The following is a 23,826-nucleotide window of genomic DNA, read 5'->3' on the forward strand; positions in this document are numbered from 1 at the left end:
CATTAGGCACAGTTTACTTGATGATTAAAAATTAAATAAAAGAGTAAATGGTGGATTCCCTGCAGCTTGAAGTCTTTAAATCATTATTGGAGGACTTTAGTAACTCAGCCACAGGTTATGGGTCTTTTACAAGAGAGTTGGTGAAGTGCTGTGGCCTACAGTGTGCAGGTCAGACTAGAGTACAATGGTCCCTTCTGACCATAAAATCTATGAATGAGCTTTTAATGCATTTCTCCTCCACAAAAGCTGCTCTGTAAAGGGCAATTTGAGGATTACAAGTTCTCTCGTCAATTTCTGAATCAAATGCACTCAATTTACAAAGTAAGAAGCTGTTTAATTAGCAGTACAGCAAACTCCACATTGGATTTAAAAGTCAGGCTCTTGTTGCCTCCTGTGCCATTATCAGTAGTAAAGAACTCTGCAGACCAATTATCACTTCACTCACATGTGCAATTTTACACATGCAAACCCATGGCCTACAATGGGCATGCACATGTAAGTTATTGCCAAGTGAAACGTTCAGGGCTAGAAAGTATAAGACATTATGAAAAACCCAAAAGCAAAGACTATTTTCCCCTCTAAGAAGTCAGAAACACTCTGTACAGAACAGAAATCTGCAACTCAGACACTGAACAAATGAACAAAGAGCACATGTTGGTCAGAGGGATTGACGACAAGAAAGCCAATCACCAAATCATATACGTTAACAGGTAACTTTTACATACACATCCCATCCAGACCCCAGGAATGGAACTATCCCAGCACAACATATTAACATCAAAACCAGCAACATTTTTGCCTGCAGGCAAAACCAGAACTTGCTTCCTCTGGGACATTGTGCCATTTTCTCCTGGAAGAGTATAGGCCTCTTGGCAGAGAGGTATCTCGCACAGAGTAGAGCCCTGCTGAAATATCTAGTTAATATTTGCTTAACTTCATAGTCAGACACACACTAGCAAAGTGTTGCAGGAAATTTTTATTAGACCACGCAACACTTTGAAGGTATGGGCAAGTAATTTTTCAGGCATCCACCACATTGCCGGCAATGAGATGTGCCACAACAAAAAATGCTAAAGTTATGCAACTGGTGCTCCTAGGTCAATGACATTTAAAATAGAAAATCTTTTCTACACAGTGTTAATAAAATTGCACTTGGTTTTGTTAAAAACCATCAATATCATTGTAACTTTTTCAAATATTTCCTTTTTGGTATCTTGATTTCCTTCAATTACTGGGGCTTCTTACTCAAAATCCTCCTCTCCTTCTAAGCTAGCTGTGCAGTCTCCATCTACGAGTCATTATTTCCAAGAAAATGGCAAGGTTGTTTCTAAAATACTTCTTCACTGCCATCTTCTACTTTCCACTTAAAAAAAACAAAAAAACAAAACAAAAAAACAGGCAGCTGTCCTGTAGAAGTTAATTGTAACATTAAATTCACAGTCCCTCAGTCAGGAGTTAGGACCTTTAGTTTGACAGGTTAAATATCTGAAAAAAGTTACAGAAGGTGCTGGAACACACATTTAAATCACTTAAAAATCCAAACTTGCAGCAACATTGTAAATTCAAACATTTTCCAAAGATTTATCAATGTCCTTGTGAGCCTCTTTCACAATAAACTGTGGAAGAGGCCACCATTCAAATACAGTGTCCAGTTCCAAAGGTGAAGACCAAGAAAGAGATCAGCAGAATGCACCTGATCCACCAGGCAGCCTACGGGAAACAGAAGTTTCAAGACGTTGCTTCTTCACTCCATTTTGGATCTTTCGAAGTGTGTAATCATTCTTTCCTGCAAGATTCAAACGAGGTCATTGACATTTGAATTTTTGTTGTTGTGTGTGCTTACATCACTCTCTTCACATATTTATAGGTACACACATACCTTACAGAACGATTATACACAGAATAAGAGATGCATAAAGTCTGCTCAAATTTTGACAAGATATAAATTTGTCTAGTCATAGATCTAACTGCATATCTATGGAAAAGTGTTACCTTTCAGAGTATACTACTACACCTCAATCTCTGTTTAAATCAGATTATGACTTTAATGGAATCTGTCTGACCCCACCATCCATTACTGCCAAGCTAAGGCCCTCTCAGCACAAGAGCCTGGGGTAAAGGTGGAGCTCACAGCTGAACTGTGGATAGTGGAGGAACTAGGGCAGAGATGGACTGAGAGCAAAGAGGGAATCACAGCAGAGTGGACAGGCACTCCCTCTCTGTCCCCTATAGGGGCTGGCCTGGGCCTGGAGGCAGAGCAGGATTGGAGGCTGAACGGGCTTGGCAAAAAAGCAAAATTGGGGTGGACTGGTGCTGGAAGCATCATGCTCCCTCCCTGTGGGAATGGCTGAGGCCCCAGTGCACACACCCCAAAACATTCCTCTCAATCTGAGGACTAATGTTCTACAAACAGTGGCTAATTTATGTAATGGCATCTGCAGAGCCAGAAACTGAGTCGTTTTGCTACAACATACATTACTGGAATTTACACACAAACGTGGAAGAAGCGTCCTGTACACTAAATCATCTGCTATTTAAAACAATTGTTTCATGATCAATTGCAATCTGCTGCACAAACTCTACAGTTCTTGAAAGTCTTTTGTCTGGACACTAGTTTACACTAGTTCTGTTTAAGGGAAATTACTATATTTCATTAAGAATAATGATAGAGATGTAGCCGTGTTAGTCTGATGTAGCTGAAACAAAATACAGGACTATGTAGCACTTTAAAGACTAACAAGATTAAATTATAACATCAGTACTGCCTCAACTCTGCTTTCCTGCTGCCTTTATAGCAACATAGAGCTCAGTTATAACAGGCCAAGTCAACCCCTTTAATGAAAAAAAACTCATGACTCCCTTGGCATGTCACAAGACTTCCATTTGTGCTAAAGGCTTGTTTACTGACCTCATCTGAATCCAGAAGGGCTGGGAGAGCACTGCAATAAAACAAAGATTGTTACAAAACCCCTGTGCAATAAAAATGGCTTAAAACATCAATGCCAGTTTTAACACTTCCTGCTTTTTGACAGGGTTTGGGTTATGATGGAGAAGACCACCAACCTTTCTCTGGTTCTCTGATTTCAGCAAAAGACAAAGAAATTAAAAGAGTGAGATGAGACCTAAGTAGCACTAGCAAATACCAAAATCAGTTTCTAAGTTCTTCTGTCATTGTCCAGCTCTCAAATTCCTACCATCACTTGAAATCAGCCAGGAGATATAAAAATGCTCAAGTAAAATGCAAGTGTCTTTTGCAGCTCCTTATTTACTTTGTAGGGAGCAGCATCTTGCCTTGTATTAGTTTTCAGTACCCTTTAGTTTGTGTGTTTTTTGAAAGAAAATCCTTACTGATTCTATAAAGACAAAAGTCAAATGACAAATTTTCACAAGAGACATCTCTTTTCCACAGTATAATATTCTGAAAAACCGTACGTAGTATCAGGGGAGCTGACAGCTTCCGTGGGCCCCCAGGCAAGGTGGGGGTGGGCCAGCTCCACAAACCTGAAAGTGGCGAGACCTTGACAGAACGAGCAGGGCCAGGGCAGTCAGCCTTCAGTGCTGCCAGAACCCTGGTGCTGCCCCACCAGTGATTTAAAGGGCCCAAGGCTTTGGCTGCTGCTACAATAGTCCTGTCACAACAGTAGCAGAAGTGATGGCCAGGAGCCTTGGGCCTCTTTCAAAGGGGGTCCCAGGGCCCCCTTTGCAATCACACCCTTCCCCGGTTGGTGGGCCTGCTTCATATTCTATCATGTATAAACAGAATTATATTTTTATTAAAAAGAGTTGTATATTTAAATCCAGGATCTGGGCCTCCAGCTGGAATGCCAGTATGAGAATTGTAAGCCAGTATTCCCTCATGGGTTACATAAGCTTTAACAATGAGAAATTTAGATATAGAATATAAAAAGTTTTTAAACTATAAAAACCAGCATTAAGGCAGAAACTGTCACAATGTCACTGAAACAGCCAATAAACAGGGCTCAGACAATTTGGTATTAACTCTCAAATTTAATAAAAATTATGTACTACATATATTATTTCAGGAAAAACGCTTTATGTACTTCCAAAGTACACTACTGAAGGAAGCTGATCCACTTAATTTTAACTTCACAGAAAAGCAGGTCAGTCATTAGATATGGGGTTCAAATCACAGACAACACACACTGACTTTAGCTCATTAATAATAGTCATGAGGTGGTGTACAGAAGCTACAACAGGAACAAGTTTGTATCATACTGACAATCAGCAGTGAAACGTGTATCACTGATTTTTCCATCTGCAGAGCATGAGAACGTGTTAGCTCTATCCTGTATCTTTTACTATATTGGTCCTTTAAGAAAAAGGACTAAACATTTACCTGAGAGAGAAAAATCTAACCCCACAAACACTGAATGCTTAAAAACCAAAACACATCACCAAATATTGAACCAGAGGACTTACCTATTCGATGTAGCCTCACTTGTAGTACTGTTGATTTTCAACCTGAGGTCTCAAATCCTTCCTCATGAGGATTAGAACATACCACTACCAACTACAGAGAACCGTTCAAGACATTCCCAGTCTTCATTTCAACAGATGTATTACATTTAAGGGTAATTTCACCTCAGCAGCAAAAATGACAAACACAAAGATTCAAAGGAGGTGCAGTTTTGGATTTAGTTTTTAATATTATAAAATCTATTAAAAGGGACAGTACTACACACGACTAAAAATTATGCTGAGTATTCTGTATCTCTAATGTCAGAGGCGAGCTCCAGACTGGATTTAATACCTTCCTAGACTGAGCCAACATCATAACTGCTGGCAGTATAACTATACTTCCAATGCCTCTGACTCCAATGCTGCTAGTATCGTGTGTCACAGGACAGATACTTACACATCAGTAACAGAAGAAGGAACATTCTCTTCTACCCACTTCAGATCATCTTCCTGCAAGCAGCACAGAAACAGACAAAATGACAAGATTCTATGAAGGGATTTGCACATTAATATATTTTTTCTAGACTATTGGAAAAGCTCATATTAACTACAGTAGATGCTCACACAAGGAATCCAAATCGTTATTTTTGGATTAAGGAACCAAGTTCAGAGGAGAAGGGAAATCACAGTAGATTTTTAAAAGTTTTTTCAGCAATTATAAGCCAGTGCCTACTCAGCCAAGAATTAACTTAAAATGTTACAATATTTTCATTTTAATACAGTGTTTTATAAACTAAGATTCCTAATGATGTATTTAAAAGATTAAAAGAGTATACCCCATATTAATGTTATCTTCCTAATTTTTGTTGTGACTCTGCATTTTAATAGCATTTGCAGTTGATTTGCATGAACTGACATTTTGATTTATGATACATCTTACTACTTAGGATGTATGGGCACTGAACATATTCTAATTTTGCTTTTCTATGGAACAGAAAATAGGCAGCTTAATCTTTATATTAAGGATCTGTGAATTAGAAGTCATCTTTATTTGATGAAACAATGTCCTCCCTGCTGACTCAAGAGTTTAAGGAACTCTTTCCTCTTGACAAAGCAGAACAGAGATTTCTGAGGGCATCAGAGATTCAACAGTTTATGCATATTTTAAACAAAAATGAACTCCACTACATAAAGGCCTTTGAGAAATAACTTTGGAATGCATTTTCTACCTACCCACTGCAAATAAATCCTGAGTTTTACAGAGCCACAGGGTCATAACTGGAAAATGTCAATGACTTAAATGCACTCACAAAAGATATGCATGCACCTAGTGGTCATGCATCTGACTGAAAAGCATACAGGATTTAGAGACACAGGGTAAGTAGTACAAATTCCCTTTTTGTCCAGTGCTTCAAAACAGGAAAATACATGAAAGCTGAAATCTCAAAACCTGAGAGACTAGTTACACAAAGGCTATATAGCCAGTTCCAGAGATCTGGGCATAGTATTAAACACTTTGTCACTAACAGATTATGTGCGAGTTCTCAAAGCACATAGTTTTCTGGTAAATCAGAATTCTGTGAACAGATTTTGTCTTACAAGCATCACAATCAAGATGTTTAGACCTAAATCACTTGAACTTTCCAAGAAGTGTAAGAAATTTGTATGGAGTATACTAACAGATACTTGATTTGTTTCTGTGACAGAGCTCCTATTTGAGTGACAGCCAACTGATTGATTGGCCATTTACCTTTACTTAGTGATAGGGTTATGATGGGAAGGGCATACTCACTGCTTTGTTTGCTTTCACATTTCCATTTGGTTCTTGTTTTGTACTTCTCATTTTCATTCCCTCTGCAAAGGAGACATAAAAGATAAAGGCAGAATGATTAATCTTCCTCAGTATGTAAACTGTAAATGGCATATCTATCAATACTCCACTGAAGCCAAAGATCATTATTTAGGAGAAATGGCATGCTACCCTTTTAAAAAGAGTCTCCTTTCCTGGTACCAAAAATTACTGGTAACTTCCCAGAAAAAAAAAAAAAAAAAAAAAAAAATCACATATGCTTTTAACAAATACTAAGGGTTGGTCTGCATGCTGAAACAATGCACCTCATATGGGTGTGGAAACAGCACTATGTTAAAGTGCTCCAGGAAATGTTTAGTGCAAACCACATTAACACACTTCAGAAATCATTCCCCCATAAGTGTGCATTACTGTTACCAACCCGGTAATAGTAATGCACACTATTAACTCTAAGAGGAAACTGATCTTTCTTCAGTCTATGCATAGTTCATTTCACTGTTCCTGTAGAACCAGCTCCCCCAGCTTTTCTCTGAGCTTCTGAAATGCAGAATTATTAGGACTAGAGGGTTCAGAGCTTGAATCATCATTTCAAATCCATCTTAATTTGCAGTCCAACAGTAGTACGTGAGAAGTCTCCACCAGCTGAAGGCTAGTTACCTACATGAAATAAAGTTGATGGTCTAAGATTACATGAGTGCCCCTATTGGCTGTTTCATCTGAGAAGTCAAAGATAAAACAGGCCATGTAGAGACTGAACCTAGTGGAGGACTTCCTCTAAAAACTTGGGTTAAGTCTAGTGGCATCATGGAGACGTTTACACTGCTGGGGACAGTGCTGCTGTACCAGTTCTCAATTTTACAGTGAACAGAAAACAGAATTAACAGCTCTGGAAATTGAAGTTAAGTCAGCACTAAGATTCCTCCTCCCCACAACCAAGTAATGAAAATCAGAATAATTCTATTCCTCCTTGTACAGATAGTTGTGAAATTAAATTAAAGTTAACCCCTAAGTTTGATTGAGAAAATAGTATACAGGCAGTCCCCGACTTACACGGATCCGACTTATGTCGGATCCGCACTTACGAACGGGGCTCTCTCGCCCCGGAGGTCGAGGTAGCGGATTGCTACCTGCGAGCTCCAGGGCGAGAAAGCCCCGTTCGTAAGCTGCTCCAGTGCCCCTGGTCTGCTGGAGACCGTCCCCAGCAGACCACAGGCACCGGGACTCAAGCGGCAGCAGCGGGCGGGTTCCCGCGCTTCTGAGGCTTTGACAGAGCAAAGCCTCAGAGGCGCGGCACCTCGCTGCGGCTCTGCTCCCCGTGTCCCTGGTCTGCTGGGGGGGGGGGGGGGGGGCGCGGCTAGTGTGCCCCCCCCCCCCCCCCCAGCAGACCAGGCTTTTGTTTTGGACCCTGGAGCAGAGCAGCTGGGGCGCTGCGGATTGGTCCTGCAGCGCCCGCTCTGGGCACTACTGGACCAACCTGGCAGCACCCCAGCTGCTCTGCCCCAGGTCCTGATTCAGCCGCTGCTGGTCAGTTTCAGCAGTGGCTGAATCAGGACGCCTGGGGCAGAGCAGCTGGGGTGCTGCTGGGTTGGTCCAGTAGCGCCGAGGAGCGGTGCTACTGGAGCAACCCAGCAGCACCCCAGCTGCTCTGCCCCAGGCGTCCCCAAGTCAGCCGCTGCTGAAACTGACCAGCGCTGACTACAGGAAGCCCGAGGCAGAGTTGCTCTGCCCCAGGCTTCCTGGAATCAGCGCTGATCAGTTTCAGCAGCAGCTGACTTGGGGAAGCTTGGGGTTCTTAAGTTGAATCTGTATGTAAGTCAGAACTGGCGGTCAGTTTCAGCAGCGGCTGAATCTGGACGCCAGTTCCGACTTACATACAGATTCAACTTAAGAACAAACCTACAGTTCCTATCTTGTACGTAACCCGGGGACTGCCTGTATTTGTTTTCTGGTTTGTGGCCAGTGAGGTAGGAGCCCCGGTCAGCAAGTAAAAGGTTCTGAGAATAACAAATGGCATTACTTGTAGTGTGGTTCAAAGCGTAATTAATAAAACACAGAGCTGCAGTAACATGAAAAAGGAAAAACTCTCTCAAGAGAAACAAACACAAACCTTCCCACTGTTCTGCTGGGGGGGGGGGGGGAGAGGAAGAAGAAAGGGAGGGCATAAAGGGAGGCCTCAGAGAAAGGAAAGCAGAAGCTGCTTCAAATTGGACTTTTGCTAAAGCTAGCAACTTGGAAGACAGGTATAAAGAAAGCCATACATTTGAAGCTTCTTTGTCAGATCCCTACCTGATCATGCTAGAGCACATCAGGATAAGACAGTTTCCTTTGTCTGGCCTATTTGTAAATATACTGATCACATGCCTCTGAATACTTCGTTATTGTATCAGGTGCGATAGCTGCTTATTTTTAGGTTGTTAGAGCAATTTTATAGGACACCATTTGGCCTTTGGACTTAGAGGAATTTAAGTTAAATTAGTGTCTGGCAGTCTCCCACATTAATTACTACAACATTACCAAAGCTTTCCTTTAACATGGGCTCTTTCTGTTCATCTTCATCTTCCTCAGACAATGGTGAGAAAGCAAACCTATGGAGAAGACAAAAAGAATGAAAGCACCATGAGACAGATGCGCAAAGTGAAAAATATTGTACATAAATGTCTTTGAAGAGATTTATTATCTTGCAATTTTTATCATTTGACTATTCTGGATAGCTCACACCAACTGTAAGTTAAAATTCTTGATCAACCACAAACGGAGATTTAAATACCTCATCCTATTTTTAAATAAATGTTACAAAGGAAAGCCTATACATCTACAAATGTGACTTCCACTTTCTGAGATCAGGAGAGCTGCAACATGAACTATACTTCCTTCTCAATCCACACACACAGCCACAGAAAGGTTATACACAAGGACTGCTAGAAATGCTCCCTTTGGATAAATTCAACTAAGTAGTCCAGATTACTTTAAGAAAGGTAAGATGCACTGAACCTTTGGTTGTTAGCAGATGGCCTCCACAATACCATGATGACAAAAAGGATCATTGAGAACAACAGCCGCCAAATAGCATCGTCCACCCACAGCTCCTGCCAGTCCTGTCAAGATAGATATGATAAAGAAAACATGCCAGAAGCAGAGAGAATACATGCCCCCTCTTTTTTTTAAAACTGGTAAACTAAAAACACCTGCGACTAGGAGATAAGTTGTGGTTTTGTACTAAATGGCTTCCCCTATGGTATACATTTTAATCTATTAAGTCTTCACTGTATGCTGTTCCGCATGAAGGGGACTCCACAGGAAAAACATTTTCCAGCTTCCTTAACCTCACTGCTTCTACCTCCAAATCCAGATTTTAGGGAACAAAGTAGTAATCCTGGAAATCACTTGGGTACAAAATGCAAACTCACCAATTGACAATCCACCAGCCTGAATTTCATGGTTGTCCAGATGATAAATACAATAGATGCTGAAAGCAAAAAAAGAACACTTGATAAAAACAGTAGGTCATAGGTGAACGCACAAAGCCTGTTACCTTTTAGTTTTTCCTATCACAATAGTAATAATTTTTTACAGGGGGCCATTCTGGAAATCTCTGAAGTGGCAATGATTGGTCTGGGGGTGAGGGAGTTCCCTTTGCCCCCTCTCTCCTATGCCCCTGGCGTGGGAGGAGACTTCCCATGCTCCCCTGTCCCTAGACCAACTGTGGCCAGGGGAGCACGCGAAGCCTCCTCCACTCTGCACCCAACCCTGTAAGCAGCGTGCAGCGCTTAAAAGTGCCACATTCTCCTGGCAGGACAGGAGGGGGCTTTGCACACTCCCCCACTCCCAGGCCATAATTGGCCTGAGGGTGGGGGTACGGCAGGGCCTCTGCAGGCCAGATCCATCAGCCTGGCAGCCGCATCCTGCCCACAGAGGCCCTTTAGCCCACCTCGATCTAAGAAATCAGTCTCATGGAACTTCAAAGGCAAGAGCCTTTTTAAACCACCACCAATTTACTGTAACTTTTCCTGTTCCATCCTTTTCTTCTATTCACAAAGGGACCATGTGATTCTGTAGCTGTCATTTCACATCAATTAATTCAGCCACTGAAATTAAGAGCTGAATTCAAAGAGTTTTTATTTCCCCCAAGGCATGCTTTCACCACTTGTCCCCAAAAAAACCATGGCAGGTAATGATCCCCTACTTCCTTCTCCCCCAGAGGACTATATTTTGAAGAATTATGTAAACTTCCTTCTAGCAATGTTCTAGACAATGTACCAGTTTATCATTTATGAACTCTAAAGCTCTTTACAAGCTACGTCCACAGCAAGCAGCCATATTTCCAATCAACTGGCACACAATACATTGTATGACAGATTGGCGACTTGAACCTCTCAATCTTATGAAAAATGCCTATATGCTTATGATTGTACAGTATCGGCAGAACCTTATTTTTAAAAAGTTTAATGCCAAAGACCTTCAGAGTGAACTGCATGTAACTCAATTTTTCAGCCTTTGAAAAAAAATTAAAAGTTAACCCACTTAGAAACTGACCTTATGACAAGAAATCAAGATGACATCAGATCAGAGACTTAAAATACTATCTCAAGTAAAAAGGCCTAAGCTAAACCTGAAACCTCCACTTCCCATTCTCATGTTATTCTCCTTTATCTAGACAGAGTAGGATACTGGCATTCAAAGACATCAGGCCTCTTTATGATCAGATTACAAGTAACCAACTGTCCTACCACCATTCCTGGAATTAACTGCCCTCCCCGAAAGCAACATTTTAATGCAGACACTAAGCCCTATCTGTAGTGGGTTTGAAGAGATGAGTAATTTTTCTTTTTTACTTGCTGTATCTTGGAGTGGCTTAGTTTCAGATGCTGCCAAGAATGTCAAGTAAATTCATCTATATAATGGGCACATTTTGTAAAACAGGATTCCAACACCTCAGTCCCTTAAGGGAGTTGAGTTAAAAGCAATCTGCTTGGGTAGGATTTCTGGGTGGGCGAGGAAAAACTGGCAGTCTGGTAGCATTATTAGGTATGTCCTTTATGTTAGTTCATTTTTATTTGATGCATATGGATATAAACGTTAAATATTAATTTTCCATCCCAAAATAGCCTGCCCTCTCCTTTCTAAAATAAGCAGATAACATTTGTTGTCAGGAAACCACTCTGCTCTCACATCTTAGTCCAGATGAGGAGAAGAACAGTATTAGAAGTGTCAAAGATTAAGCTGTCAGTATGGGGGAGCCATAATACATCTAAACATCCCCTATTAACCAGTACAAAGTGCTACTGTAGTTTTGGAGGAAGGGAGGAAGTTACTACCCATCTCAGCAGCAGATTTTAGTATGGGATGCAGCTGCTAACAAAGCATGAGACTGTTTGAGGAGTGGAGGTGGGAGGAAAGGGGACCATAATGAAAGAAACTACATAAAACTATTAATTTTATTCAGATAAAAGCTAGTTTGAAGCTACTGTTTTGGAGTAGTCAGAAAAATTTGGCAGAGACCCACCACTCTCCCTGGCTGAGTGTTCAAGAGCAAACACTGAAATGCCAACCTCTCCTAGTTGCATTTACAGAAAGTCAATAAAATGACTCAAAGAAGAGCCTTAGTGAACTAAACCAGCCCTATAATACCTGAAAAGTTTACTATTTAATAAAGAATGGAATCCACAGCTCACCTGCCACCGCCAAGATAAGAGTGTTGGTGAAGTGCCGGTAAAGAGAGAGTTTCACAACGTTCCTCCGAAGTTTTAGCAGCTTCATCGTTTGAGTCAGGCTGATGAATATGTATGGCAAGTCAAGGAAATCAAGCTTAAACATCAAGTTCTTGATAACAAATATGACACGCCTTCCATACACATCTCAAGCAACACTATCTCATTCCATGCAGACATAGGAAGGATTATAGGGGTGCTAACAGCAGCGCAGACTGGTGACCCAGCCCTCCTGCACATCAGTAGAAAGTAGGGATGTAGGAATTTAATGAGTTAACAGCTTATCAGTTCCTGTTAATGGTTAAACTCTGCAACTCTGTTAAGGAGCACTTGGCTGCAGCCAGCAAGGCTGGCAGCCCATAAGGCAAGCACCCAGGAGCCCACCCATGAGGCATGGGAGCCCTCTAGCACCTTTTTCTCACTACTCCTACATCCCCAGATAACACATTTAACCATGTAATCAACTTTTGATCAGTTACACATTTATTTTTATGCATTTTTACATTCCTAATAGAAAGTCATTCACAGTGCTCTTGAACCATGGTTTACAACAACAGATTCCCCTTACCCATTCTTTTGCATTACCCAGCTCCATCTAGACCTCTATTTCCCCACATCAGTAAGCAGTCCGGATGCAAAATTTCAAAACTGCACTCTAGCTCATACTTGCAGGAAAACTTGACAAGGTTTTTGTTAAAAGGAAAATAGGAATAAACTAATAGCCAGGTTATAATATAAGTGGATAGCACATCCATGTTTGCCTTTACCTGCAATTTGAATCGTATGTGTGTTTACACAAAAGACTGATAAAGCTATAAGAGGAATAACCAGGTTGCTCTGGCCTAGGAAGAGACAGGAACTTTTTAGCATATCCCAATTTTTCAGGTTTGGTAGTTTTGAGATGTTATACTAAAACCTATCCAAGTCCTAAACTCAAAGAGGTCTCAGCACAGCTAAAGACATAAATAGCAAATTTGGACTAAGAGGCTGGGAAGAGATTTAGACATATTATTCAGAAATCTGCTTTTAAAGTTAACTTTGCTCTCTCGTCCCCGAGCTACTTTATGAGACCTGTAACTTCGGAGCAAAAGTTTCAGCACTAGTTTTGCCAAAATAAGTTTTCTAACAGTTTAAAACAGAAACAAGGTAAAACTACCATCCTAAAAAAACAAACACAAAAAACCCACTGCACGGTCAGGACAGACCATAGTCCAAAAGCTGCTGTTCGGACTGCTGCTTCAATATAAGTTAGAGTAAATTCACATCAATAATCAGAGAACACGACATACAAACTGCATGTTCACTATGGTAAAGGGGTAAGACCTATTCTAAAACCAATTCATAAAATTCTGTTGGCAATTTAAATTTTGTTAAATGAGTTATAGAAACAGAGCTTACCTGAACCTTTAGGCCACAAGGGCCTATGGTAGTTGTTCAACAAAAAGATAGCAAGTCATTCAATGTGTGAAAAAAATGTTTGCAGTGGAATGACTCCCAGAAGACCAAACTCCAAAGAAAAACACTGAAGGATATCCACCAGCAGAGGGCAGTATCTAGGAAAGCCAGGGGAATAAAAGCCAAGGAGGCAAGATCATTCTGTGCCTAGAGATAAAGAGAAAGACCCAGTGAGAACAAGATGAATGAGAAAGCAAAGAACACACCAAAATCATCAAGCATTCAGTCCCAAGTTATCATTTTACCATCAGAGAACATAAATACAGAACTGAAAAGTATGAAGCCCCCACTTTTTGATATTAAAGCTAAGGGTTTGAATTAGAATTCACCACACAGGACAGATTATTTGGCAGTCAAGTTAAAAGCAGACACCACCACGCATAGTTCTGATCCCCACAAGTGACTGATATGACAAGAAGCAAGTTTTGAGAGTCAGGTAAGTAACTCATTGCAAAGGGACCTCTAATAAGCAGCCAGCCTTGATGGTATTACTCTGCAACAACACTTCTTACAGAAAGTTTGTGATCTTTGCAGGTAGGCCTTTTGTGTTGGTGCCAAAGACTACAATGTTCCACTGCTGAGTGCTAATTTAAAAACAGACTACTACAAACTGATGGGACCCCCTAGGAGACAACATGCACAAAGTGATTAACAGTCCTCATGCACAGAACAAAGTAACATCTTGGTATCTGTTATTGGTATCTGCACCAGGAGCTAAACATTTCCTAGAGAAACTAGTTGTACTATGTAACTTCTGAAAGGATATCGAAAAAATAATACAGGCATCAACCACCGATAGACCCACATTTGCTATCAGAGCCATAATGCCATAGAAAAACTGAAAGAGTACCAAATGAGACATTGACAGTCAAAATAAGCTGCCCAAGAATTTACGTGAAGAACAAAACCAAAAAACTCTTCTGATAGGTCAGTTTCAGAGTAATACAAGCAGTAGTGTCACTGCAGCACTGATATTGTCCTTGTGAAGTTAAACTCCCTTAACTTCAAAAATGCATTCCGGAAAAAACTTTAAGAACTAAATAGTCTTCATCAGGCTATTAAAATACATACCTTCAAAAACGTGCATGGAGCACCCATTTCTATTTGCTAGCATGTTTTTTCTCTACACAAGATCCAGTGAACCCCCTGACTACTAGGCACACATTGAAAACTTTGTCAAATCAGGACCAAAAAAATCCTACTTTGAAGTAATCCTATTTCAAAGTACCAAAATTATTTTCCATTGCAGAGAATAAAATTTTAAGAAGGAGAGACGGCAAGAAATTGGTAAAATAGCTGGAAAAATAAATCCTTCTCAACAACACTCCACAACTGTCCTCTTTGGCCCCCAACCCCACAAGTCACTGGGAATTTCATTCTCCACGTTTCCTTATAGCATAGCCGAATGATTTTTCATTTCATAACAGAATATGTAATCACACATAAGACTAACCACTCCTATATCTGAGGCACACATGAAAATACGGGTAAGTGTCTACTGACCCCTGTGACTCTAAGGACACCTTCCATGCCAGAAAATAATAAATAGAGCACTCCGGCCGTAACTACTTTGTGAAGAGTGACTCCAAGACGAGGCCTGCAGGGAAATATAAAAAGTTCAAGGTAAAAATATACCTCTCCAGGCTTGGCTCAGGCAAAAGACATGATTCAAGATCTCTCATCACAATTTATAGATCTAGGATGTTATTTTGTCATGGTGATCTAAGCTCATAGGGTTTCACATTAGGGCTTGTCCAGGCTTGGATTTACAGGTGTGATTTTCAGAGTACAGTACAATGAAGGTTTCACCATTAATTACATAATTATGCCCAAGCCATTTTGCTAGTGCTGCAGCTAGGGAGAATGGTTTAATTTAAATTAAACAGAATAAGCATTTTAACTCACAGTTTATCAAACTTCATTTTAAAGTAAAGTAAAATATTAATTTATGTCCTACACAAAAGGTTTCAATGTTTTCTCTATTTATGGCAGGGGTGGGGAACCTTTTTTGGGTGCGGAGCCACTGACCCACAGAAAAATCAGCTGGGGACCACACAAGTGAGAAGCAAAAGAAACCACTCCATCCTTGCCATTACTGGTGGAGTCATGGCCAGGTGGCTCTGCAGGCACACTGCCTCTAACTTCTCTACCAGAGCACTGACACCATGGCTCCCAGCCCATGACCAATGGGAGCTAAGTAGCATGGCACATGCAGACTGAGGAAGCATGTCTGCTTGCAGCAAAACCATCCGGCTGCGCCTCCACCAAGCGCAGCAGGGATGGGTAGCCACCAGAGGTAGAGTGTCCCCCTGCCATCTGGCACCCTGAGCCCCTCCCACACTGCAACCCCCCGGCCGGATCCAAGCCCTCTCCCAGACTCTGTGTCCCGCAGTCCTCTACACTCTTGCACTCACACCTCAAACCCCTTCCTCTTAGTTAACTGGAATTTTTAATTTACTGGCATGCCCCTGTTCTCCCAACATGCCGGATAAAAGAACTTTTAGTGTAATTAAGCTCATATGCCTTTCAAAATGTCATCTTTAGGTAGCTAGGTCAGCTCTCTCACTGACAGGATCTCTAATTTGCCTATTTTAAATGGATGTTCCAGGACCAGAGAGCCCCAGTGAAGGGCTAGCAGCTGGGAGTCCTGTAGGCCAGCAGGGAAGTGGGCTACTAGCAGCGGGGCTGGAGTCTAGCATGCTGGGAGTTGGGCTACCCAGCAGAGCAGGCAAGGGTGAAGGGAAGGCCAGACCGCCGTGGGACCGGTGCAAGACTTGGTAGCCCAGCAGCAGGGGGGCCAAATATGACTTCCCTAGTCCAACAAAATCCCTCATTCGGAACTGGTCAGGTCCTGAGGGTGCTGGATCTGGGTGATTCAACTTGTATTTGTTTTTTCTTTACAGAGAGTTATCTTTCCATTCTTGGTTCCTTCCAATTTTTTTTATTTTTTTTAAACTTAAAAAGTTTAAAGTTTTTTTATTTAACATTTTACTTTCATTTTTAGAACCCTGCAGAGATACAAAATTGGTGTCTGCATCTGCAAAAATGGTCCATAGATACGGTATCCAAAGCCACGAATGTGGATAACTACGAATATAGAATGGAAAGCCACACATTTTCGGGGTTCTAGACACAAAATTTGTGTCCCTCATCGGCAAAAATGAGCTGCAGATATCAGCAACCACAGATGTGGACACCTGCAGATATAAAGTGGAGATCCACAGATTTGCAGGGCTCTATTCATTTTGTCTCACTGCAGCATGCATTTTCCAAGTTTGCTAATAACACTCAAATGTCATTTAGCCACTTTAAAGAAATGTGCTTGGCCTGTAACACAAGAGGAGGCTGCTACTCACTTGACTATCCCATATCCCAGGCTGACGATGATGACCAGAGTTCGAGCCAGTGAACGTTTCACTGCAGAAAGCAGCTCTGCCAGTATCAGAGCACCTTGGACTGCCAAGAATCAAGTACAAGAAATCTGGTTACTTAACATGTAATTTGGGTTGTGAGTAAATGCTGCAAGTAATAGCCACAGTAGGGTGGTCAAGACTATTCCAAGAAATGCAGGCATATTAAAATGCATCAGTGATTTTAATCTTTTCGTTATCTATTGTTAGAGCAAGTTTCCAGGAAAGGCTGACTACATCATTTGGCACCAAAGAAGTTAATGAAAAACTCTCCTCTTTCCCCTCCTCCCCCGAAAATGTCTGTCTGCATAAAACAGATTAGCAGAGATTAACTGAAGGATGTTATTTCAGTCCCATATTTTACCACAAAGTACACAAGTCATTAAATCTGACTGAATAGCTAATGGTCTTCACTCATTAGGAAAACATGGTAATGCCCTTCCCCATTCCTTCTTGCAAAAATGTTGGATATAGCCCTTAAACACCTTGGGGTCATTAATAGCAGCCAAGCAACAAGATCCTCTATGTTGTGGATCAGCACATCTGCGTGTAAAAATAATGTAAGACCATGTCGCAGTTTCACTCACCCAGAGCCTTCTTTAAAATCTTGGTGGGAAGCTCTGTGCTAGTGCATCTGACCTAGAGCCCACTACATGCTTATCAGCTTCTGTCAGTAACTCAATTTGTTGCATGTAGATCTGGCATTGGTCATTTATTACCCCTGCATTTTAAGGCTTCCTGATGTACTATGCCCAGCCTTCTCTACTACATAAGGATGGGCTGTTTTGCTCACCCTCCTAAGTGCCAGGGATGTAAAATCCCATTTAATTGGTTAACCAGTTAAAAACAGTGTTTAACCCAGGGGTAAGCAAATACCAGCACACACCCTGGATATGGTCTGCCAGTGTAAGCCCCTGGCGGGCCTGCACACTGCTATATTTATCTGTGCCTTCACAGGTAGGGTGGATCACAGCTCCCTTTGGTTATGGATTGCCGTTCACTGCCAACGGGAGCTTCGATTGCCAATACCTGCTGAGGTGCAGATAAATTTAATGGCAGTGGGCTGCCAGGAGCTAACCCTGGTGAACCGCTGCCATTTTACTGCCCACCCTGGTTTAACAGATTAACCAATTAAAGGGCAGAAGGGAGAGGTGAGAGCCGCTCCAGCCCCTTCTTGTTGTGCGGGAGTGAGGTCTGGTGGTTGGGGCTGCTGGATTCCAGCCCCGTGCAGGCACCAGGCAAGGCTGGAGCAGCTCTCTGCTCATGGCTGGCCACGGATGAGGAAATTCTCCTGACTAACAGTTAACCAGTTACCCACTCAAATCCCTAACAAGTAGTCTAGGCCTTCCTGCCATGCTGGAGCTGGAAGAAGTATACCTCAACCATCCAAGACAGGTGTATGTTTAACGTGTTCTTAAAAACCTCCAATGACAAGGATCTTACATACCCCCTAAGCAACCTGCTAGAAAGGTTTTTCCTATACAGACATAACACATATACTACATCGAATTTCAATCTCAGAGAGCATCAAAGCACTTTAGAAAAAGGATTCAGTTCTCCTCATGAAATAAGTACTGTGTTATACTCTTTACACAGATGGGGAAATGAAGATGCAAGACTTCAGTTTATTAGCTTTGCAGAGATCATCCAGAGAACCTGTGACAACTAGAAAAGAACCTGAGAATGTTGATTGCTTATTCCTTGTTCTGCAGTGCCCAAATAATCAAACAGCTACTGCATTCATGTTACCTAATTAGTTATCTATTAAAATAAGACATAGCCACCTTACCTTGCCAATGACAATGGGCATGACTACCCTGCAGTCAGAGGGGTGGCTGCAGAATGTGTAAGCTAGCTCTCATCTAGAAAGCTCAAACAGCGACAGCGAGGCCACAGCAACACGCACTAGTTGATCAAATATACACATAGTATCCCAGAAGGGCTTGTACAGCCCCTAAGCCAAAGCTTTTCTGCTAGGATTATTCAACTGGCTAAAAATCAAAGCTACTTCAGGATGTTGACATGTGCTGCAGATACTCCCATTATTCTAAGTTGTCCTTACTACATACCAGATTCCCCTGTGTAGCGGATGTTCTGGAATTCTGCATAGAAGACTGCTTTCTCCAGCATTCCCAGGAAGATAACCGCACCAATCCAGAACTGGATCCTCAGGAGGTCCCGCCAATAACAGGCTGACCATGCAAGCCACAGAACTCCGAAGAATACATAGACGATACACATCACCATGAAAAACTATTACATCAGGAGTGAAGCAAGGAAGGGATTAATATAATGGTTAGACTCAACACCATTTCCAAGGAAAAACCATACATGGATTTAATACAAATATATTTTTTTGGTAAAGAAATATCTATATCCAACTACTGTGGAAAGCGTAAAAAAAAAAAAAAAAAAGTAATTTCACATTTACAGACCCCAGGAAAGAACAGTGAAGAATTTGTACCATGCCTCTACTGCCAGCAGATGGAATCAATATAATTAAGTTTTGAGTGAATTCACTCTTATATAAACAAGGAGCTTCCCAACAGATTCTCAGCCGATTCATCCAAAGGAGTAAAGTAAATAACTATCCTCAAAAAACTCCAATTAGAATCACACTTGTCATCCGCTAAACACCAAGACGTTACCCTCTTTGCATCTTTGTTCTTGTAGTTCCAAACTTTTCTGCCACCCTTAAGAGACACTTCAGAAACTTTCTTGAATCTATCTGGAAAGATGTCATGCAAGAGGCAGACATACTTCTCATACCTTTCTGTGATTACTAGAACTTCCTCCTGCCCAGTTAGGAAAGACTTGTTTTTCGTTACAGATCTGTTTAGTCATTCCTGCCCAGCTATTTTGAAGTAAGGTGTGTGTAGATGCTCCACTTTTGCTATTTTGAAGTTACTCATCAGGGCCATTCTAAGTTACTCCTCCTGGAGCTCTAAATCGAGATAGCAAGTCTACGTTAGGGAAGCCTGCCTTGGACTAATTTTGCGGCTTCCCTGCAGTGTAGATGTGCTATTTTGAAATAAATTAAATTCAGAATAACTATTCCAGAATAGATTATTCCAAAATAACTGTGCAGGGTAGACATAGCCTCAGACGAGTTAACTGAGTTTTAGCAAATTCTGCTAGATGCTTTCTACTTCTGCAGGAAGTGAAGCATGCAGCATCTCAACCCCAAGTAAAAGACTACCGCTTATCCCCCAGTAACCGAGATCACTGCAATCAGTTGAAAGACATGGCTTTTTGTCAATCTTTTCCTAAGATCTCTGTAAATGAAATTAACATTTTGTATAAGCCCCTTTCTGTCTACAACAGCAGGAAAGTGCTTCGCCTCCTGGAAAAAAACGACTGAGAAATGAGTCAGCTGGAAGCTCAGTTATTGTCCCTGTCCAGTGACAGTGAAAAACTGTAGGGATTGGCTAACGAAGAACAGAAAAAACAATGACACACAAAGATAATATTAGGCAAAACAGTGAGTTGCAATTAATGACTAAATAACTATACTAATGATACCATTGCCCTCTGGCATTTCTAGTCTACAGCAGCTGTCTTATGACTCAGACAAGAAAACAATTATTAATACTGTAACATGCTACTTCTTTAACTTTGTACAGTAGGGAAAATACATGAAAAATAGTGGAGGGGTTTTATTCATGCTGAGCCACTGAATCACTGTGGCTAACTATACTGCTCTGCAGGCAAACTAAAGAAAACCAGTTTTACTTACAATCATGAGAGGATAGTCTGCAAGAGAGAGGTACTCATATGGACCTTTCAGTTCCACAGTCACTGTCAAAACACAATCCAACTTGTTGGAGCAAGAACCAAAATATGGAACTAGAATAACCATCTAATTCTAACATCCAGCACAACAGAGATATTCCAAATCTTTACATAGTACAGCATCTCTTAAATCTAATTTGTACTTCAAGCACAGAAAAAGATGCAAGTTTTATATAAAACAATCAATTACATGGTTGTATTTGAAATATCATGCCCCATTATATGTAGTAGTCTTCATTAGTGAAAAGTAAATACAATTTAATTGTATTAAGAGCCTGTGCAGACTAAGGCAAGATCAAGACTACATTTAAGTCTTAATTTTGAACTTCCTTATTTCTCCTAATTGCCTATCCACTGTAGCCATTTTTAAACTACTGCCATGCCAAAAACATTTTAAAGATATGCTATTGAATTTATGCAAGGTTCCAAGTCACTGCTAGCGGCAACTGCAAGGAGTTATTTTTGATCTTGCAGTGCCGTGGTATCCAACACACTAGCCACGTGTGATTATTGGCCAGTTGAGTGTGGCTAGTTGGCTTGAACAATGTAGCTGTTTGGTAAGTTGAATGTGGCTACTTTGCTACAGCAGAACTGGTTGGACACCACAGCTCTACATCAGGAGAAGCCTGGCTACTTAAGAATCTGACTATAAACATCTATATTAGTTGGATGATCCTCCACCATCCTTGTATGTAGTAGGGATGTTAGATCTTAGTTACTTAGTAATTGCGTAGCCGGAACAATTTTTAGCAGTTAAGACGACTACTAAAATGTTCTCCCCACCTGGGAGTGGGGCCAGCAGCCAGTGCACTCCCAGCTCTAGGGAGCCGACATGCAGGGAGCAGGCTTGAAAGCCAGCTTCCCGCATGTATCAGCTCCCATCTGCCCTTCCTTACCCCCCACGCTGCTGCTTTTGATAGAGAGGCATCAGCGTGGAGGCTTGGGGACAGGCAGCTCCCACCTGCCCTCAGCACTGCTGCCTCTGTGGGAGGCAGCAGAGGGTGGGGAGGCGGCGCAGCGTGAATCAGCACACACAGGGAGCTGCCTTAAACGTCGGTTCACTTTGGGCCTCCGCCCCCCTCCCTCCGCACTTGCTGCCTCTGATACAGAAGCAAAAAGGGGGTATATGTGCGTGTAGTTATTTGGATTAACCAATAAGATCAGGCTTATAGGTTAATCATTTGAGCGACTATCTGCTAACATCCCTAATGTGTAGTGGCAATACTCAGAACTGAATTACTGATGACTAGATAGTTTCCACCATTGGTTTGACAAAGCCCAAAGTTGTCGTCAGCATACCACCACACATGGCGCATCTATTGCCTCTGGCTGAGGGTAAGTGTAGTGGGGAATGTAACTGTGAGCATTTAAACTGACACAAGACTGCATAGAACATATTAAATAAAAGCACCTAAAGAATGTCTGATAAGGTATTTCAGTAAGTCAAAAAATAAATGAAAGAATGAAAGATTGCTGTACATGACTTACTTGTAAAGCGACTCTTTTCTGGATCAGAAGAGGGTGCTGTTATCTCCCTCCTTTTCATACTGACACTAGACTCCTTCAAGGGTGAAAGCCCAATGTGCACAATAAAGATATATGGTCCATCTTCTTGGGTTCGGATCACAGCATTCCTTGCCTGAAAAACAAGCTTCCAGATGTATGTACAAACCACCACAAAGCCAATCACATCAGTGCCCCAAAAGTAACATCTTCTGATAAGACTCTTGAAAAGATTTTAAGCAGGCGCAACGTTTACAGGTGATGTTACCCCTACAACATTCTCTCCCCTATGCGGAGGAATATATGGACAATATGGAGGATGTCCACCTGGTGGATATATATTAATACTTGTCACTTAATCTGTGACCGGATTTCAGTTATAATACAGTAGGACCAGGCTCCTAAAAATTATTGTGGTTTAACTGGAATGCCCTAGAAGTGATTAGGCAGACAACCACAAAAGACACAGCGATGTCAGGAAAGAGACAGTTTCTTGGGTTGGAAATCCCTCTTACTAACAACTCAGATCGGCCAATAAGTCCGACACCAAATAAGACAAAATCATCACTTAAAAAAAAAAAAAAAAAAAATCAGTAAATGCTGATAGAGATTAAATACCAACATTAGCGTGTTAAAAGTTTAAACCTATTTGTATTTAATTTGATTTCTTATAACACCAGTCTGACCTTAAATGGAATCCAGAGAAAACATGGATTTTAAAGAACTAAATATTTCATACGAAGAAGCAGAACACCTAGAACTACAGGCCGAACTGCCCTAGTCCGGAAACATCCATGGCCAGGCCTGATTTTAGTTAGCCTGACGTCCACTTACCATGAGTGTGGCCAAGTTTCCAACCAGCCCATAAAGTTTATTTACAGCCACCAATCCTAATTCTCAGTTTTTCTATGCAGTTTAGCTCTAATTTACCCCTAAATGTCTTCTAAGAGCCCAGAAGCAGTGGAAGTGTTAATATTACTGTAAGACAATATTGACCTTCTGTGTTTCAGCAAATTCTATGGTTCGGTACCGGCCAGGTCCCAAGGGTGCCGGACTACAGAGGTTCGACATTTATTCCCAAATTACTTATTTCCTGCATCATTAACATATCTAGCTTCCATATAATTCAGTGTTTCAAAAATCATCAGTACTACCATTAACACATACTAAAAAGAATTAGTACACATATAAAATCATTTGTATTTAAAGGTGTTATACTGCAGACCACCCTTATGCCTAAAATCTTCAGGTACTTACAGTTTTCTCTGCTGCCACTGTGTTGTTTGTTGTATTCTCTTTTTCTTTTAAGCTCTTAAAGACATAAAAAGCAGCAAATTAATCAAGATGTCAAAAGCCTCCCCCCCATGTCCCCATCACCCCCATTTAAAAATCACGTATACCAAAGGAAAGTAATTACCTCTTGTTTTTCATCCGAAAGACGTTCAAGGGGAATATATTCTTTATAGAAAATCTTTGGAATTTAAAAAAAAAAAAAGCCGCTAAGACAGTGTTTACAGGCAAATTATATCAGCAGTACATCTGCTCTTAAATTAGGATACAAGGAAGCACATTCTGAAACTTAGTAACAGGGTTAAGGTGCAAGGAAAACCCCTCATTTCCCTAACCTAAACTCTCTCCACAGCTGAGCTAGAGTACTTGCTTATGTTAGCTCTTTTCAAAGACAGAAATATTAATACAAAAGGTTTTATTTTTAGTTCTACAGATTTAA

The 23,826-nt window shown here is 41.2% G+C and overlaps 1 protein-coding gene across 2 annotated transcripts in view; it reads right to left on the reverse strand.

Annotated features, from left to right (window-relative positions):
- Positions 1-206: 206 nt before the first annotated feature.
- The window catches only part of TMEM87A (transmembrane protein 87A), a 34,807-nt gene continuing 11,187 nt past the window's right edge, over positions 207-23,826 (reverse strand). The window contains exons 5-20 of one of the 2 annotated variants that reach the window (XM_075927228.1): positions 23,515-23,568; positions 23,355-23,408; positions 22,083-22,233; positions 20,539-20,600; positions 18,872-19,055; positions 16,749-16,848; positions 14,896-14,989; positions 13,467-13,539; positions 11,902-12,006; positions 9,637-9,695; positions 9,221-9,324; positions 8,744-8,814; positions 6,212-6,273; positions 4,877-4,929; positions 2,909-2,939; positions 207-1,786 (exon numbers count right to left, since the gene is read on the reverse strand). In XM_075927228.1, coding sequence (XP_075783343.1) covers positions 1,745-1,786; positions 2,909-2,939; positions 4,877-4,929; positions 6,212-6,273; positions 8,744-8,814; positions 9,221-9,324; positions 9,637-9,695; positions 11,902-12,006; positions 13,467-13,539; positions 14,896-14,989; positions 16,749-16,848; positions 18,872-19,055; positions 20,539-20,600; positions 22,083-22,233; positions 23,355-23,408; positions 23,515-23,568 — 1,299 coding nt within the window. In that variant the 3' untranslated portion in view covers positions 207-1,744. Of the gene's footprint in view, positions 1,787-2,908; positions 2,940-4,876; positions 4,930-6,211; positions 6,274-8,743; positions 8,815-9,220; positions 9,325-9,636; positions 9,696-11,901; positions 12,007-13,466; positions 13,540-14,154; positions 14,231-14,895; positions 14,990-16,748; positions 16,849-18,871; positions 19,056-20,538; positions 20,601-22,082; positions 22,234-23,354; positions 23,409-23,514; positions 23,569-23,826 lie in introns of both variants that reach the window. The other variant, XM_075927227.1, reaches the window with a different exon arrangement.

Source organism: Pelodiscus sinensis, chromosome 4 (assembly GCF_049634645.1).
Source record: "Pelodiscus sinensis isolate JC-2024 chromosome 4, ASM4963464v1, whole genome shotgun sequence".
NCBI lineage: Eukaryota > Metazoa > Chordata > Testudines > Trionychidae > Pelodiscus > Pelodiscus sinensis.